Source organism: Dermacentor albipictus, chromosome 3, assembly GCF_038994185.2.
Source record: "Dermacentor albipictus isolate Rhodes 1998 colony chromosome 3, USDA_Dalb.pri_finalv2, whole genome shotgun sequence".
Classification (NCBI taxonomy): domain Eukaryota; kingdom Metazoa; phylum Arthropoda; class Arachnida; order Ixodida; family Ixodidae; genus Dermacentor; species Dermacentor albipictus.
Window position 1 is genome coordinate 179,302,929 of NC_091823.1, and position 18,614 is coordinate 179,321,542.

The 18,614-nt window shown below is 49.5% G+C and overlaps 1 protein-coding gene across 2 annotated transcripts in view; it reads left to right on the forward strand.

Annotated features, from left to right (window-relative positions):
• Nucleotides 1–18,614, forward strand: part of LOC135899893 (CRISP/Allergen/PR-1-like) — a 232,784-nt gene that overhangs the window by 159,177 nt on the left and 54,993 nt on the right. For both annotated transcript variants that reach the window (XM_070536296.1, XM_065429286.2), the window contains exon 5: nt 6,405–6,517. In XM_070536296.1, the coding sequence (XP_070392397.1) occupies nt 6,405–6,517 (113 nt within the window). The remainder of the gene's footprint in view (nt 1–6,404; nt 6,518–18,614) is intronic.

Consider the following 18,614-nt stretch of genomic DNA (forward strand, 5'->3'; position numbering starts at 1 on the left):
AAAAATAAGCACCGTAGCAGAAAATGTCAAGAGGAAGATCGGCACAGCTCGCCGCACGGATTGGGACGCCTTTAGACCCCACTGCCGGCAGCTGGAGGGCAACATCACCTCGATAGGGGAGTGGTGCCAACAACTTAAACAAACACAGGAAATGTATACCAAGGAGGCAGATTGAACCGAAGAAATACCAGAGGTAGACAAGCGGCTACTCCAGCTATGGGAGGCAAGACGCGGTCTCACCAGAAGGTGGAAAAGGCAGAAATTTAATAAGAAGTTACAGAAGAAAATAGCTGCGGTAACACTTCAAGCAGAAGAGTACGCAACACACCTAACCAGGCAAGGGTGGCAACAGTTCAGCACCTCACTGAATGGGACACTTAGAACGGCTAAAACATGGCGTATTCTTAAGGCTTTAGTGGACCCTACCAAGACTAAAGCAGAAAACGGCAAAGCAATTCAAAGGCTAGTGCACCAACATGAGGGAACCGACGAGCAGTTCCTCGATGAAGTTAGAACCGAATGCTACGGGACTGACGAGCCCAAGGGATATGAACGAGATTATCTCGGAGAGGAAAACTGAGGTATAGGCAAGCCTATCACCAGAGAAGAAGTCACCGCGGCAATGAGAGCCGTTACGAAAAACACAGCGGTAGGAGCAGATTGAATTAGAAACTCTCTCATAAGGAACCTAAGCGATGAAGCAGCAGACCAGCTGACGGGCTACCTCAACAAGCTTTGGGAAGAAGGAAAGATACAAGCCGAGTGGAAGCATGCTGTGGTAGTCATGATTCCCAAACCAGGCAAGAAGCTGCAGATCGAGACTCTCACACCAATCTCCCTCACTTCTGGAAGTGAGGGAGATCGTCACGAAACGCAACCAGCAACCCCTAGAAAACAAGAGGCTCTACCCAGACGCTATATTTGGCTTCAGGGCGAACCTCTCGATGCAGGACGCGCTTCTGCAACTTAAAGAAGAGGTCCTGGAGACAATGCCCAAGAATGGGAAAAGCGTAGTCATGGCATTTGATATAAAAAGTGCTTTTGACCACGTCAGCCACGCCGCTATAATGGAGGGGCTAAATAACACCAACTGTGGGAGAAGAATCCATGACTTTGTCAAAGACTTCCTGACCAACAGAACAGCCACAGTGGGACTAGGGGAGTTGAGGAATGATGTCTTCACCACGCGAAGCGAAAGCACACCCGAAGGCTCGGTCATCTCGCCCATACTCTTTAATGTGGCGATGATCGGCCTAGCAGAAAGACTCAGCAGAATCCAGGGCATCCAGCACGCGATGTACGCAGACGACATCACGTCTGGGTGAACCATGGATCCCTGGGAGAGAAACAGGAGAAGCTACAACAAGTAGCAAGCTGCATAGAAAAATACGTGAAGGAAAGAGGACTAGCCTGCTCTACCTAGAAGTCTGAGCTACTGAGCGTAGCAAGGCACCCACTGATGCATCAAATAAAATAAAATAAAATCATATTTTATTCTTTAGCGAGTATCTGGATCTGGATGGACTCGAGGTGAAACTGGAGGGGCGAAACACCCCGGAGAGGAGCATGATAAGAGTCCTGGGAATGTGGCTACAAGCAAGCAGGAAATTCAGCCACACAGTCGGCTGAACAGGTAGGCAGATGATAACCAGAGTCTCCCACCGAAGGCGTGGGATGAAAGAAGAGGACAAGCTAAAACTCGTCAGAAGCCTCATAGTCAGCAGGGTAATCTACTGGCTGCTATACCACCCCATGATCAAGAGCGAAACGGGACAAGCAGAGACAATCCTGCGGAAGGCCTACAAGGCGGCACTCCACCTACCAAGAAACACACCGAACGACAAGCTGCTACAGCTAGGGATTAGCAACACCTTCGCCGAACTGGCAGAAGCACAGCTTGGAGCACAGTATCACCGACTCAGCGACACGGCTACGGGAAGAGCGCTCCTGACAAGGTTAGGTCGCGACCCAAGGAGGCATCTAGATCGATCCGCCGATATACCCGACTAGATCAGTAAGACCCTGCAGGTCAATCCCATTCCAAAAAACATGGATCCAAATCTCCACGCAGCCAGAAGGCAGGCGCGGGCAGATTATGTGGAAAGGCATTTAGCCAAACTAGAAGACACGGTTTTCATGGATGCAACACTGTATCCATGGAATAGGCATGGAAATTACGTTAAGGCAGCTTCGTTAGTGGTTGACAATGCAGACAAGCTAATCACCTGCGCAACGACACGTAGCGCCAGGATAGTGGAAGCGGAGGAGGTCGCTATTGCGCTGGCGGCGGCTGAGGGCTATCAAAAAGACAAATCAATGGTCATTTTAACGGATTCAAAAGAGACATGCAGGAACTACACAAAGGGTAGAATCTGCAGGGCTGCCTTAGCTATCCTCCGCAAGGCAGAACACCTCAGACACACCGAAACCCACAAACTAATCTGGATTCCGGCACACACGGGGATAGAAGGAAATGAAAGGGCAGACAGCTTGGCTCGCGAGCTCACGTACCGAGTTGAGCGGCCACACGCCCTAGGACAGCACTTCACCGTGGAGATCGGCTATTCAGAGTTATTGAAGTACCACAAAGGCAAGAAAATTAGATACTCCCCGCCACACGAAGCCTTAACACAGCAACAAGCAGCTAGTTGGCGGAGGCTGCAAACGGCAACCTTCTCTAACTTACATATACTAAGCAAGATGTATCCTACACAATTTGGGGACACATGCCCGTGGTGCGGGGCAACCACCACGCTTTACCATATAACCGGGGAGTGTAAACGTAACTACACATTCCACCAACACAAAACCTCGAGTGCGGAGCAGTGGGAGAGCCGGCTCACCAGTTGCGAGCTCGCCGCCCAAAGGGCAATGGTGCAGCACGCAAGCGAAGCAGCGCGGCTCAGTGGAGCCCTGAACTAGGCGCCCAACCTTGCTAAGAAAGTCAAGCGTCTGCAGCGATGAAGACGAACAGTGCACGCTAAACCCTTAATGGACCAAATAAAGTTTTCTCTCTCTCTCTCTGCTGATCAACAATATTGTTGGTAACTTAACCGAGGAAGATACATAACAACATGAAGAGATGCTGATATTGAAGCCGCAATTCATGCTACACAGGCAGGTGAGGATAACTGAATCGAGCATCGCGATACAACTGCATGCGCACGTCGTCAGCGATGGAGTGAAAAAGATTCAAGGGGCACTTATTTGTTCCAACGTGAAGCATTGCGACTGCCGTGCAATGTCTATAGCCTTTCAGCCGCTGAGTAACTAGTTCTTGGGACACCTAGTTCTATATTCGACTCCCAACAAAGGTTATTGGTTCGAGTACCTTAATTAACTTTAGCTTTATTAACATCAAAGGTCGTGGGTACGACTCCCACCAAAGGTTGAGCGGTCGTTGGCCTTTTGGTCCAGTCACGCCGACAACGCCGGATTTTCCACTTCACGAGTCACATAATGCTTTCGCATTATTACAATACAAAAGGCCAAAATATCCTCAAGGGCTACGACACCATTCCTTCACGTGTTCAAGCCAACTCAAGCCACTGTGCCACGTGCATGACAGGCTGCATTAGTCGGTTTACGTACTCGATTGGCATGACTTTTTCGAATGAACTCGTTTTGTTTCCTAGATATGTATGCGCGCTTTAAAATTTGCCACCGGGATTTAAGGACTGTTCAGCGTCGGCAGAAGCTACCCTGAATTCTATACCAGCTATAGCACGTAGAGTCAAATTCGGCCCAAATGGGCACAGGAAAGCACCGTATAAAACATACAGATCAGAACAAAGAAGAAGCGCTGTTGCATAGCAGTACGGTGTTACGTTTCGCCTACGACGCGTGGTATGGCCGGCGCGGATGCAACGGACGCCGGTGCTTCGTTCAAAGCGGCGGACATTTTGGCCCGTTCAGCGCTGCCGCAACACCTCCCCGCCAATCGCGTCCAGGCATGTTTCAATGCCACGTGTCTTCGTGTGTGCGTGTGTGTGTGTGTGCATGTTGGTGCCCACGCTTGTCAAAGCGCGGCAGCCGCGGAGAGGAGCTCCCCAACTGTGAAGCGAGGAGGTCTGACCGGCGCCGGCCCGGCGAATGCGTCACCTTCTAGTCTCAACGTGCCCGAGCGGCGCCGTCACGTGCGCGCCATCCAGAGCCGTTCCTTCTTGCCCTCAACTCCGAGAGTATAAAAGCAGCAGCCCACGGACGCAGAGAGAGGCTCCGATTTCTTCTGTCGAGTTACGTGCGCTCCCGTCTCTCCACTTCGGTCGACCTGACCGGCCGCTCTTTTACGATGCTAGAATAAACAAGTTGTTCTGTTAGCAGTCTACTCATCCTTTGCCAGGGCCTTCGGATGCTTCCAGCTGTGCCCCAGGCCACCAGGACAACGCTACCCTTGGGGCTTGCGACCCAATTGCAACAACGGCAAGCAACCGAAATTTCGCGGATGTGCGACGAAACTCAAAGCAGGCGACGGCACTGAAGTAGACTTCCCGACATGTGATCCTACTTTTCCTTGCATTGAGGCGCTGACTGCAGGCGGCGCCACAGAGTGTCCTCACCCCCAACTGGTCTAAGCGGGACGGGCCGCAAAACGTCAAGCTGCGGTTATCTCACAATTCACTGGGCCCTCAATGACGCCGATGGTTACCCGCGAGTCTCATCGCGTGCACCATCAAGGTGCGACACATGCAGTCCTATTGGTGACGCTAGCGTTGTGAGACGCCTGCTAGCTGCCACGGCGCTGTTTCTTCTGACCAGCAGGAGTTGTGCGGGCATATCGCGCTCGCGAATGGTATAGTTAGAACACCATATTAGGAGATCCAAGCCCAAATATGAACCTTGCTATCACTCTGCTCCCTACGGTGTTGTGGGAAAACTGCACAATATTTTTATCATTGCACCTACTGTGGGCTTACGCGTACAGAAGTCAGCCAAATTTTGCGACAAATAGACCTCGCTAAGTTATACTTCGCATCCACCTCGTGGAACGGAGTCGAAATGTGTATATCCTATAAACGAAGGCCGTTTCAATCGCTTCTTTGCACTGCATCTTTGCTGAACGATTTGTGCTTGCTCCAACTTGACAATTTGTTGCAGAAATGGTTCGAAGGTACGCGTGTCATTATGAACATCATGTACTTTGACGATTTGTTAGTTGCTTTAGAGCGCGGTCCCGCAAGCTTCGCAGTGCAGATGATAGACACGTTTGAAGAGTGTCTGATACTTCTAGCATTGAAACGGGAGATTGAAAGCAATACTTTGTGGTTTTTCAATATCAGGTTGTTTTTTTCACTCTCATCATGTATATTGGTGCTACGAATCCCATGCGCATAAGCCACTGTTGCCTTTTTCTTCCACACGCAGCAGACTGGTGAAGTGAGGCATTGAACATAGGTGCCTCTGGAACACCTTGTATTGATCTTGCCACCATACCATGGTTAGGGATTTTAAAGCCCAAGTATCCCGTCTTAAGGCCTCGTGTTTCGCAGAGGCGTTTATCGTCTCAACTGCGGAAGTAATCCACCGAAAAGGAAAAACTGAGAGCAGCAAAGGACAAGATACCCCACTAAAGATAACGGATAAGCTTGCGAAAAATCCGTCATTCCATAGAAGCACAGGCTTTTCCACCATCTAAAAAAGATCGGACAGAGAGATCGAATTCGGGTGGCGTTTTTCGCACTGCTCAAAATTGGCAAGACTTGTCAGACTAACCATTCCCGCGGAAAAACAGGCCACCATGTGTAATGTCAAACACGGGAAAAGCTATGTGGATTGTGCACATGGAGTCTTTTACAGGATACCTCTCTCATGCGGTGATTGTTACGTGGGCCAGGTAGGTAGATACCTTAACGACCGCCTTCAAGAACACGCGAACAACTTTCGGAACGACAAAGATGGCTTCTTTGCACAGCTTTGCCGTTCATGCGTTTGTTCACCCGTGTTCCACGACACCATAACATTATAAAGCCACAGGGAGCACAGCGCCCACATTGTCATTGAAACTACGCAGATGACCCATGAGCGCGGCTCATGCGTGAGCACATCTTCCCTGTCCCTATCGGACAAGGGAATGAGCTTCCTTGGAAGTAACGGTGCATGCAATAAACGAGATTATAGTTCCTTAGCCTTTCTTGTTTTACATCTAAGTATAATTCCTTCGATAAAAAGGCTTGGTTGTGATTGTTTGGTAGACTACTTATTTCCGTGTCTTGCCCACACAAACCTCAGCTGGAAGTAGCGCTCATCCTTGTCTGTCTCGTCGTCCGGTTGTGCTCCTGCTTCGCGCTTCCGCTCTCCGCAGCAGTTGAATCCAACTCTGACCACCCACGGCGCAACCTGTGCTCCGAGTACAGTGCTGAAATGCCTAGAGTGGTCAGCTTGCGATTCTGACTCGTTTCTCGCAGCTCATGTGGGGCGAGACCCGGTTCGTCGGCTGCGGCTACACATTCTACACGCTGGAGAACGACGACAACGCTAAGAGATACCAGACCACGCAAGTATGCAACTACGGACCAAGGTATGTATATACTTTCGATACTTCTCAAAAAGAGAGCAGTAAAAACAAAACATTACTTTTTTTTGCAAGCGCAGTATTTTACGGACGCAGGCAAAAAATCTAGCGAATTCTGGCTCTTTGATTAACCAGAATTTGCAAGATAACTTCATTTAATTAGCAGAAGTGTTCGCAAATAAAATTTTCTAATCGAATCGAACACAAATGTCCGAGTAATACAACCTTATAATATCGAATCGAATGCCGAATACTCTTAATTTCTAAAAAATATGAAATATGCGGGTCCATGGAGTCTGTTGGCAACAAAATGCTTACTTCCGCTATTTAATACATTTCATGCTATTACCAACTGCGTTTCATTTCAGCTAAGAAGCTTGTCAATAAAGAACAAAGAAAAAGTGATTGGATCTGTTTAGCCTAAAAAGAAAACAAAGGAACTGCGCATAGCTCGAGGCACATAGTAAAGTGAAGTGATTGTTGACGGAGCTAAGTGAAATAGGACCCGATAAATTGTTTCAAAAGAGTGCCAACATGCATAAGAAGGTGGCTGAAATAGTAAATTGGTCTGCTATGTTGAGCGAGTGAATTCGCAGGCTGCGTAAGGCGAGACAAACTGTTGTGCAGGAGTGATCTCCTCCATGAATTTGTTCAGCAACTCGTTCGTCATGGCAACAACTACAGCTTTCTTGCGCTACAATTATTCCTAGGAGCGTCCACTCGCGTCCGTCTTTCTCACTGTAGACTGCTAGAATTTTTTGGTCCTTAATATTAGTCTAACGAAGTGAATGTCCGACCCCTCCGAATGGTGATTTCCTGAATGGAACAGCAAATACTATTCGATTCATATGCGAAATTTTAAATATCCGCATCGCCTTAATAATCAGCCTACCTTTCGCAGTTGATTAGCCGAAGTCCCGTCCGTGTCCAAGACATGTTGATTGCAAGAAAACTTGAGTTACCTTTCACAATGTCAGTAGCTAAATTTTACCACGAGGCATGATGTGATTGAAATAGTTTTACTGCTTAGCATGTTAGAAAGGGTCCTTTCCTAATTCTGTGTGTTCTATTTTTATTTTGTGCCGCAACCACCGTCTGTTCACGAGGCACGTTGTAGTGGGGGACTCTGGATCAATGTCGACCACCTGTGTATCGTCCATCTGAACCCCAATGCGCGGTGCACCAGCGCCCGTGCATTTCTCCCCCATCGAAACGCGACCGCCGTGGCCGGGAATCGAACAGGTGGCCTCGTGCTTAGCCTCGCAAAGCTTTCTAGCAAGGTCGAAAGGCCAATGCATTTAGCCACAAGTTTCCCTGCTATCTTCAAACAGTATCACAGCAAAGCTTTGTTCAAAGAAAAGCTAAAATTACGTCATTTTTTCTTTATTTTCGTACCCCTCTTTCACGAGCTTGTTTCATGTATACAACAGGAACAACGCGTCCACATTCTTTACGAATGCCTCTTTGGTATAACGCCCTGTTCTAGCTTCAATTCTTCCGTTGCAAGATTTTTCTTGAAATAAATAAAATAATTAATTAGTCATGCTTACTTGATCCAATAAAGGATCGCCTCTTTAAAATCAATGGTAAACGAACTGTTTAAACAACTGTATATTAGATACATTCTTGTGAGCCTCTTGCTGCAAGACGCAAGACTTGCTGTCTTGCGTTTTATATAAATACCTTTGCTCACTTTGCAATTTTAATAATTGTCACAATGAACTTTTATTGATGTAAAACGTATGATCCGGTATTTTGTATCTCTTGCATAACACACATTTGCACAAATACCTTTATTTATTGTACTGTAACTCAATTGTCATCAATCTTAACTTCTAACTCAATTTTTAACTCAATCTTTTAGTTATCTTTTAACATTGTGCGTACTTCGTATTTTATCAATTCACGGTTTTCTAGCTTCGATATATTTAAAGTGGCAGGAAACGCAAGCGAAAGGCTATGTACAAGCTATACGAGCACAAGATAGGCAACGCTGAGCAAGATGGAATGCGGCTCTCGCTAGAGCTCTTCGTCGTCGTCCCTGGGATTTCCTGCCACCTGAAACTGCCCCGTAGCATTACCCCGGCGGCAAAAGCGCCGTTAAAGTGGTGCTAGAGGTCAACGTCGAGAGTACAATGGCACGGCTTGAGCCGAGAAACGCGGACAAAATTGGAAGGCGATGAGGATACCGTCCGAAAAGACACCGGGGCTATCTCACATGTCACTTCAGTCACCTGGCGCCACACACGGTAAGACAGGCGTAGCGGGCAAGGAGTTTCTCGGACAAGCCCGCTTGGCCGTGGCGGGGACCACATGTCAACCAGGCAAAACGTTAGCTGCGCGGCGTCGATGGCAGTAAGTGTGCTTCTGGCTGGCTTGGAACGCAGTGAGCGGAGTGAGGACAATGAGTCGTGCGTGATCGGCCCGTGCAATGGCGCCGTGCTCGCCACAGCCGGTGACGTAGAAAAGAGCGGCACGGTATCCAGTGATAACCTCGGTTCTCGGCCACATCAGACACATGAAAGGGAGAACAACCAGCCCTGTCGTGCCCACAGGAGTTGCAGGCAAACGTTGCGCATGGTAAGGCACAGCCCCACTCACTATGATCAGCGGAGACATAGATGGCGAACATCTCTATCAACGTATCGTTCAAGCTCTCGGCCAAACTATTCCTGCTGGAAATGATAGGACGTGATCAGTTTATGCTGCATAGCACATGATTAGACGATGTCATCGATAACTCACGACAAAAATTCACGGCAGCGATCTGTGAGTAACTGACGTGGAGCACCATGTTGTAAAAAAGGAAAGAATAATGAGCCATTCCACTGTGTGAAGGTGCGCAGTCCTGAGCTACCAACGAAGCTGTGTAACTCTGGACAAAGAGGTAACACCAAATTTTGAACAAAGGTACGAACACACTTATTTTTAAAGCGAAGCTGTCTTTGCCCCTTCCTTCGACTTTCCCACTGTTGCTGCTGCTGTCAAGCACAGCGCGTCGGATGGCGGAGGGGGTGATTGAATGCGTGTGCATATAGGACAGAGGCGAGACAGAGAGGAAAGGTGATGCTAGAAACTCGTTTTCACGCCACTGCGTCGAATGTGCGCAATGCCCTCTAGAGCTCCCTGGCCATCGCCACCATAGCTTCTTGACAGCTGTAATTATCCGTGACTCCCCTCAGAAAAATTACAGAAACTGCAGCGCTTCTCTTTCTACTAACGTACGAGTCCAGAGGGGACGTAGAACTATGGGGAGGAGGGAGGAGTAGAGACAATTCCTATACAAGCGAGGAGGGGGGTGACGTGAGAAGGTAAGCAAACCCTACCACTATAGGATGGCGGTTACGGGAGAAGCTGAATAAGCTTATGTTCAAAGTACGGAGCAGTACGTTGCTGCTATTTATGAAAAATAAACACTATGCAAATATGTCAAGTGGACAACTACGCAGGGCGTGCAGAAGTAGAGCCGCATTAATTAATGTACACCGCAGGGTCCAGGCGACAGTACGGAAGCGGTCACCCGTGATATCACCCCTTCTGTGCCCGCCGCGGTAGCTTAGCGGCTATGGCGTTGCTAGAAGTCGCGGATTTTATCCCGACCGTGGCAGCCACATTTCGACGAAGGCGAAATAAAAAAAACTCACGTGCATTTAGATTTTGGGAGAAGTTGAAGAGCATCACAGCGTCAAAATTTATCAGGAGTCCGCCACTACTGTGTGACGCCTAACCCCATTGTGATTTTGGCACGTACAGTGCCATAATACAATTCAAGTTTAATACTTCTGCCACAATGCGATGTGCCATGTCAACTAATTACTGTGCTCAATCCTCTCAGAGGTTATGAAATATGAATCGCAACAATGCCTCAAGCAAACACCTCTCCCTGCATGTTCTGTGTACTACGCAGACAAACAGCACTGGAGCCCGTAAGGTAACGTTGAACATCAACTCACCACACTCGTGTCAGACTAAGCGTTGAAGAAATTAAGCTTTACCGTAAACATCACCGCTAATTCTCGTCAATCAAAGCATCCAGCACGTAAGGCTTCGCTTAATTCTATTCACACAGTGCGTGGGATCTGCATATTTTTTTTTTTATCAGTGGTAGTCATGACGAAGATTTATTTTTATGCATTCGTGTTATACATTCGTTATACGCATTTGTTATATACACTCGTGCTTTCATTTCGCCACACACTGAGGCAAAGAATTTGACACCGAAATCACCGCACCGACTGGTTAGCGTGGTCAGCGCCTTCGCAGAGGGAGGGGCAGTATGGGAATGCTAGCATGATGAGCGGCAATGGAGCCAGCTGTGGAAGACGACGACGACGAAGGCGCAAGCTATACAATGAAGCAAAGAATTTGAGACCAAAATCACAGCACCGACTGGTAGTGGGCTAGTGCCGTCAGCGCTTTCGCCGAGGGAGGGGCACTATAGGAACGCTAGCATGAGCGCCATTGGAACGAGCTGTGGAAGACGACGACCACTAACGCGGGAGCAGTGGCACGAGCCATCGCTGATGATGTTAATATTTGCTCGCACACATGGACATTTTAGGGAAGCTTAGCTATAAACAGCTTCGCTGTAAGGACACCGCTCAGAAGAAAATTTGCGATATCACTCGCGCAGCTGGTAGGGAGCAGTTGGGTAATGGCATACCGCAAATTCCATGACTACGGCGACCCAATTTTTAGCTGAGGGAGATGTATGGAGAGGAGAAAGGATATCGACCCAACACAAAGCGGCAACATAACGCCCAACGAAGCGCGCAAGACCTGGCCCGCTCATAAGTGCCGTATGTGTGGGAGACTCCCAGATGTCCTGTGGTTGGCGCGTTGGGGAGCTGGCACTAAACAGTAAAACGCAGGCATTTCGGTAGGACGAGCCATATTTCATGGTCGCCAGGCAGAAAGTTCCGTTGATATTGTGCCCCATCCTGGAGAACGAACATGCGCATGGATACGTCAGGAGGCCTGAATTGAAGGAGATTCATGAGCGTCCACAGGAAGTCATCACGATGCTGCTCGTTGCGAATGTGGAAACACTCAGAGATGGATAAGACGCAGTGGATAAGACTCAGTGTGTACAACGTCAGTTTTGTCACCGTCCTCGCTAGAGCGGACTTGGAGACCCGGAAGGGTCTCTTAGACCAGGCTTAGCGTACAGCAACGGCCAATGGAGTCTTGGACTAGGCACCCACCCATCCCCCTCCCTTACCTTTCCTATCTATTAAATAAAGTTCTCAGTCAATCAATCAATCAACGGGATAACACGCCGAACACTCAGCGTATTTGTAGAGGCAGCTGGGCTTGTACGTTACTGAGTACGAATATTCTTGAAAATGTAATATCCACCGAGCAAGCAGTCACGTTGGGTCTTTCAGCTAAGCATGATGATCACTAACCACAGAAAGGGACCGACCGTATAACTAAGGGCAAAATTTGACAACAGCCTAGTAAGACATTCCCGCTCTATAATAAGATAGTTACGTTGTGCTTTAGATAGACGTCTGGCGTATGCAATAACGTGGCCAAGGCCTCGTTGTCGTTCAACAAACACTACTCCGATGCCATTACCAACTGGCGTCTCCTTGCACCTTGATAACTGCGGCTGGATCAAAACATGCCAGAACAAACGGCGTTCTGAGGCTTGTTACAAGCTCGGTGAAGGCGATGACTTCTTGAGGATTCCATGAAAAATAGGCATTTCCCTTGAGAAGGTCTTTGGCAAAGCGACGAAAATAGAAGCATGCCCTAGAAAGCTTTGCATGTCTTTGACCGAGTGAAGAACCGGAAGAAGGAGAACAATGATTATTGCTCTGAAATCCGTTAATATGACGGCGACGGCATCTGCATCCATAGCCGATATGGCTACTTGAGGATAAATTAAGAAAGGCTGAGTAAAAACAACATCATTTACCGAATACAATGCTAATATGGAAATTACAGCACCACTGTGACATGTATACAATATCAGCAGTGATTCGCGAGTACGATATCAGTAGGGTGACTGGTAGCTGCCCGAAAGAACGAGTCTTTTTAGTGACGGTGTAATATTTGGCAGGCATTTATTCAAGCCATATATATTGTTGCGTGTAGAAAGACACAGACAAAAGAGACTATTTACAGACTATTTACACTAGACTGGAGCCAGAGCGCCAGGCCGACATTCACTCGCGCCAAGAGCACAGACCCACTTCGTCGTCGTTCTCACGGCGGCTCGTCTCTCGGGTATCTACCGATAATATCGTAATACTACCTCCCGGCGGCAAAAGCGCCGTCACGGTGCTGTTAAATATCCAAGGCACGTGGAGAGTTGTAGGGCTTGAGTCGGGCGACGTGGACAATGTCACTGGTGGTCACAGCAGAGGACGTAGTGGGCTTGGCGAGAACGATTTCGTAGGCGACATCTGTTATTTGGCGAAGCACGCGATATGGGCCCGTGTAGCAGGAAAGCAGTTTTTCCCAAAGGACGTGGACAATGTCACTGGTGGTCACAGCAGAGGACGTAGTGGGCTTGGCGAGAACGATTTCGTAGGCGACATCTGTTATTTGGCGAAGCACGCGATATGGGCCCGTGTAGCAGGAAAACAGTTTTCCCAAAGGCCAACTTTACGCAATGGTCACCAAAGCAACACGAGGGTGCCGGGGACAAAATTGACATCACGGTGATGAAGGTCGTAGCGCTGCTTTTGTTTGTCTTGAGAGACTTGTAGACGAGCGCGCGAAAGTTGGCGAGCATGGTCAGCATAGGCAATAGCATCACGGGCATAAGCGCTAGTTGATGCTGTGGTGGACGGGTGCACAGTGTCCAGAGGTAGCGTCGGTTCACAGACATACAGGAGGTAAAAAGGTGAAAAGCCAGCAGTCTCGAGACGGGAAGAGTTATACGCAAAGGTGATGTAAGGTAGAGCCTGGTCCCAGTCACGGTGGTCGCCTGAAACGTATTTGGATAGCATGTCTAAGGGTGCGGTTCAAACGCTCAGTGAGGCCGTTCGTTTGAGTGTGGCAGGAGGTGGTAAACTTATGCTGTATTGAGCAGGCACGCATGATGTCGTCAATGACTTTGGCTAAGAACGTACGGCCACGGTCTGTCAGCAATTGACGCGGAGCACCATGAATCAAAATGATATCACGCAGGAGGAAGTCCGCAACATCAGTGGCGCAACTGGTCGGAAGAGCGCGGGTTACGGCATAGCGGGTTGCGTAGTCCGCCGCCACTGCAACCCACATGTTTGATTCCGGAAATGGGCCGAGAAGGTCTAAGCCGACACGATGGAAGGGCTCGGCAGGGATGTCGAGCTGCTGCAGGTAACCAGCGCGGAGCTGGGAAGGCTTCTTGCGTCGTTGGCAAAGTTCACAGGCGGCGACGTAGCATCGTACGGAACGGGCAAGGCCCGGCCAGAAAAAACGGCGACGTACACGGTCATAGGTTCGAGATACGCCGACGTGTCCTGCCGTTGGTGCGTCGTGGAGCTCTTCTGAAACGGTTGAGCGGAGGTGTTTAGGTATGACAAGTAGGAACTCAGAGCCGTCCGGATGATGAAGAGGCGGAAGAGGATGAAGAGGCGTAGTGTGGCGTCGGCCGGAGAGTGTTCAAAACGGTCGATGTGTGCTCTGATGTAGGCGTCACGACGTTGCTCGTCGGTGAAATGAAGCAGCTGCAACACAGAGAATACGCAAGCAGCACTGGTAATATTGGAAGAGTCAGGGTCGTCAACAGGGTAACGCGACAAGCTGTCAGCGTCTTGGTGCAGGCGGCCAGACTTGTAAACTACGAAATATGAAAATTCTTGTAGCCCCAAAGCCCATCGACCAAGCCGGCCTGTAGGATCTCTTAGCGATGAGAGCCACCAGAGAGCATGATGGTCAGTGACTACGGAAAAAGGGCGACCGTAAAGATATGGACGGAACTTTGCAACCGCCCAGACAACAGCAAGGCATTCGCGTTCCGTAATGGAATAGTTGCGCTCCGGTGGTGTGAGGAGGTGGTTCGCATAAGCAATAACGCGATCCTGGCCACGCTGACGCTGGGCTAAGATGGCACCTACGCCATGACCGCTGGCATCTATACGCAATTCTGTAGAGGCATCAGGGCCGAAGTGGGCGAGAATGGGTGGTGAGGAGAGAAGAGAAACGAGACGAGAGAAGGCGGCGGCTTCTGCAGTACCCCACGAGAATTGTACGCCTTTCTTCAAAAGATTAGTGAGGGGTCTAGCAATTGCCGCAAAATCTTGAATAAAACGACGAAAGTACGAGCATAGCGCTACAAAACTTCGAACGTCGGCGGCTGTCTTCGGAACCGGAAAGTCTCGGATAGCGCTAGTTTTGTCGGGATCAGGCTGGACTCCGGAAGCGTCAACGAGGTGGCCCAGAACAGTAATTTGGCGGCGGCAGAAACGACATTTGGACGAGTTAAAGTGCAGCTTCGCCTTTCGAAATACATCAAGTATAGCTGTGAGACGCTCAAGATGAGTGTCAAACGTGGGTGAGAAGACGATGACGTCGTCGAGGTAGCAGAGACATGTGGACCATTTGAAACCTCGGAGCAAGGAGTCCGTCATACACTCAGAGGTGGCAGGGGCGTTGCATAATCAAAACGGCATTACTTTAAATTGGTAGAGGCATCAGGTGTGATGAACGCGGTTTTTTCTCTGTCCATATCGTCAACAGCAATCTGCCAGTATCCAGAGCCTAGATCAATAGAAGAGAAATAGCTGGAACCGTGGAGGCAGTCAAGGACGTCGTCTATACGTGGGAGCGGGTAGACGTCCTTTTTAGTAATGTCGTTCAAATGACGGTAGTCTACACAGAAGCGCCACGTGCCATCCGCCTTCTTAACCAACACTGCAGGTGACGCCCAGGGACTCGAAGAAGGTTCAATGATGTTTTTGTCTAGCATTTTGTTCACTTCGCTTTGAATGACTTGGCGTTCCGACGCAGAAACTCGGTACGGTCGTCGGTGAATAGGAGTAGCATCGCCAGTTATAATCCCATGCTTGACCGCGAGCGTCAGGCCTAAAGGGCGATCGTCGAAGTCGAAAATATCTCTGTAGGCGGATAATACTTGATAAAGGTCTTCAGCCTGCACAGAAGGCAGGTCCGTCGCAAACATTTTCTGTATCTTGGGATCGGCGGCCGAGGCTGGCACGAGAGGCCTGCTAAGCTCGCAAGAAGGATTGGTTGATAAAGTTGACACGTGATGGTCCCCGAGACAGTCAACGTTGGCAAGGCCAATACCTTGTGGCAGAATTTGCTTCGCCAATCCAAGGTAAAGATAGGCACAAAAGTGCGGTTCGCAGTAATAGCAAGTATACTGTGAGGCACGGTAACGTCATACTGTAGTGGAATGCCGCGCAGAGGAGTGACAAGGTACTCGCCATCAGGGACTGGTGGGAAAGTCAAGAGTTCAATATAGGCTATTGATTTTGGCGGCAGGCAAATAAAGCCAGTGGGGCGCAGGCGGCACTGGGGTGCGTCAGAAGGTTCTGCGAGAATCGGTAACTCAAGGCGAAGGGTACTGGCAGAGCAGTCAATAAGAGCAGAATGCGCGGATAGAAAATCGAGGCCGAGAATGAGGTCGTGGGGGCCATGAGCAATCACGGTGAAGAGAACAGGAGTGTGGCGGCCGGCGATGCTAACACGTGCCGTACACATGCCGATGATAGACACAGTACCACCATCCGCAACGCGGACGACGCGTGCCGACGCTGGGGTGAGGAGCTTGTTCAGTCGTCGTCGGAAGGCAGCACTCATAATAGAAAGACGTGCTCCTGTATAGATGAGTGCCGTGACAGGATAGCCGTCAACGTTAACGTCAAGAAGGTTTTGGATCGTGTTTAACGTGAGCAGAGGATTTGAGGGCAGTGTCGACAACGCAGCTTCACCTTCAGAAGCTGCAGCGCCTAGTTTTCCGGCTGGGCCCGGGAGGTGATAGGCGGCGAAGAGAAGCGGCGGGGTTGGGGCGAACGGGGGCGAGCGACAGGTGAGGACGAGCGGCTGTAGCGAAGGTTCGGAGCAGGGGCATCAGCGGCAGTGGGTTCACGGCGGGTGGCATAGGGAACAGAAGGTCCAAAGGTGCGGGAGTAAGTGGCGGCGTACATCCGAGGAGGCGGAGGCCATCGATTGCGGCAGTGTTGAGCAACGTGGCCGATGCGACAGCAGTGAAAGCAGATTGGTCTGTCATCAGGTGTACGCCAATCGGACGGGTTGCGGCGAGATGTGGCGGAAAAGTACTGTCGGGGACGAGGGGGGCCGGTAGAAAACTGGGGAACGCTGGGTTGAGATGTTGAACACACGGAGTTCAGACCCATGTTCTCAAATTTTTGTCGGACTACTGCCTGAATCATGGCAATCGTGGTTGCTGGCGGATCAGGAGGCGTCGTGGAGAAAGCTGGCGAACAGGCGGCCTCGAGCTCGTGGTGAACAATACGGCTAACGTCGTCACAGGTGGTGGCCTGACGCGATCGACCCTCACATGTCGACGTAGCAGCGGTGTGGGTAGCCGCGTGACGTGGCGTGTGATACGACGGCTCTCGGCTTGTTCAAGGCGACGGCATTCTTTAATGATGGCGTCGATTGTCGAGATATTGCCGAAAACAAGCAAATTGAAAGCGTCGTCGGCGATCCCTTTTAGGACATGTGACACTTTATCTGATTCCGACATAGAATCGTCAGCTTTGCGGCATAAAGCCAAGACGTCGAAGATGTAGGAAATGTACGGCTCTGTAGATGTCTGAGCGCGAGACGCGAGAGCCTTTCTCGCGGCAACCTTGCGGCCAATGGGGTTGCCGAACAGTTCCCGTAGCTTTTCTTCGAAAGAGTCCCAACTGCTGATCTCGTCGTCGTGCGTCTGGTACCACACGCGTGTGGTGCCGCCAAGGTAAAAGATGACATTGGCGAGCATAATGGTTGGGTCCCACCTGTTATTAGCGCTGGCATGTTGATATAGCTTGAGCCATTCGTCAACGTCCTGTCCCTACAGGCCAGAGAACACACCAGGGTCGCGATGTTGAGCAACCGTGACGACGGGAGCAGTCGGACCAGCCGAAGCCATTGCAGAGGCGGGCTCGTCACCGGGAGGCATGGTGACAAGCTCGACGTACCGACCACTCCGGAGTTCCGTGGCGAGGAACTATTACAGAGCGCCACGTGCTATGTATAGAAGAGGCTATTTACAGACTATTTACACTAGACTGGAGCCAGAGCGCCAGGCCGACATTCACTCGCGCCAAGGGCACAGACCCACTTCGTCGTCGTTCTCACGGCGGCTCGTCTCTCGGGTATCTACCGATAATATCGTAATAATATTGTTCCAAATCTTTGCTCTAACAAAGAATATTGTATGACGGCGTTAAACATTGCGGACTATGAGCAGATTACGATTTTTTTGCACCGCCTGTTGAGCGTTGCACCTGGGTTTTCATAAAACTGATGAGTGAAAGCGCACGCCCTAGTAAAATAATTTTTTTACTAATGTTGCGCATTTATATTGCCCAATGACATGGTAAACTAATATGTTCTGGTTTCTAAAACGTTCAGTGGACTGTGCGTCCTTGGGTGCTGAGGGAGTGGTTCGTACAGCTATTTTTAGCAGTACAATGACTACACAACAATACGAGGCATATATGTAGCCTATTCACTCTGTGCAATATTTTAGGTGCGAATAAAATATGGTAAAATATCGTCTCGTAGTAGTGCCGGTAAAAACACGGTAACAAAAGTGTGAATGACGAAGCAGTTTCTTACTAGGTGAACCTGTGGCCACAAAAATTGGCTGTGGTGTAGCTGTGGTTAAACCTGGTTGAATTGCGAAAGCTAGCGTTTCGACTACACAGTTAAGCGGAGGCAAACCTGGTGGCATAGGAGGCTACTTATAACTATTAGACACACTGTACAGTGGAATCTTCTGTTCTCTCAGACTAGATTTACAAGTATTGCACACCTTGGGAGTTTCTATAGTCACTTCAGTGCAATCTGAGAAGGCTTCACGAAGATAGTTCAGCACAATGCGTTGGCGGGCTAGTTGGTGCGAAGAGTCACATGCATGTTCTCACTCACCGTTTGCAAATTCCGCTTATGCCACAGTCGATTACATACA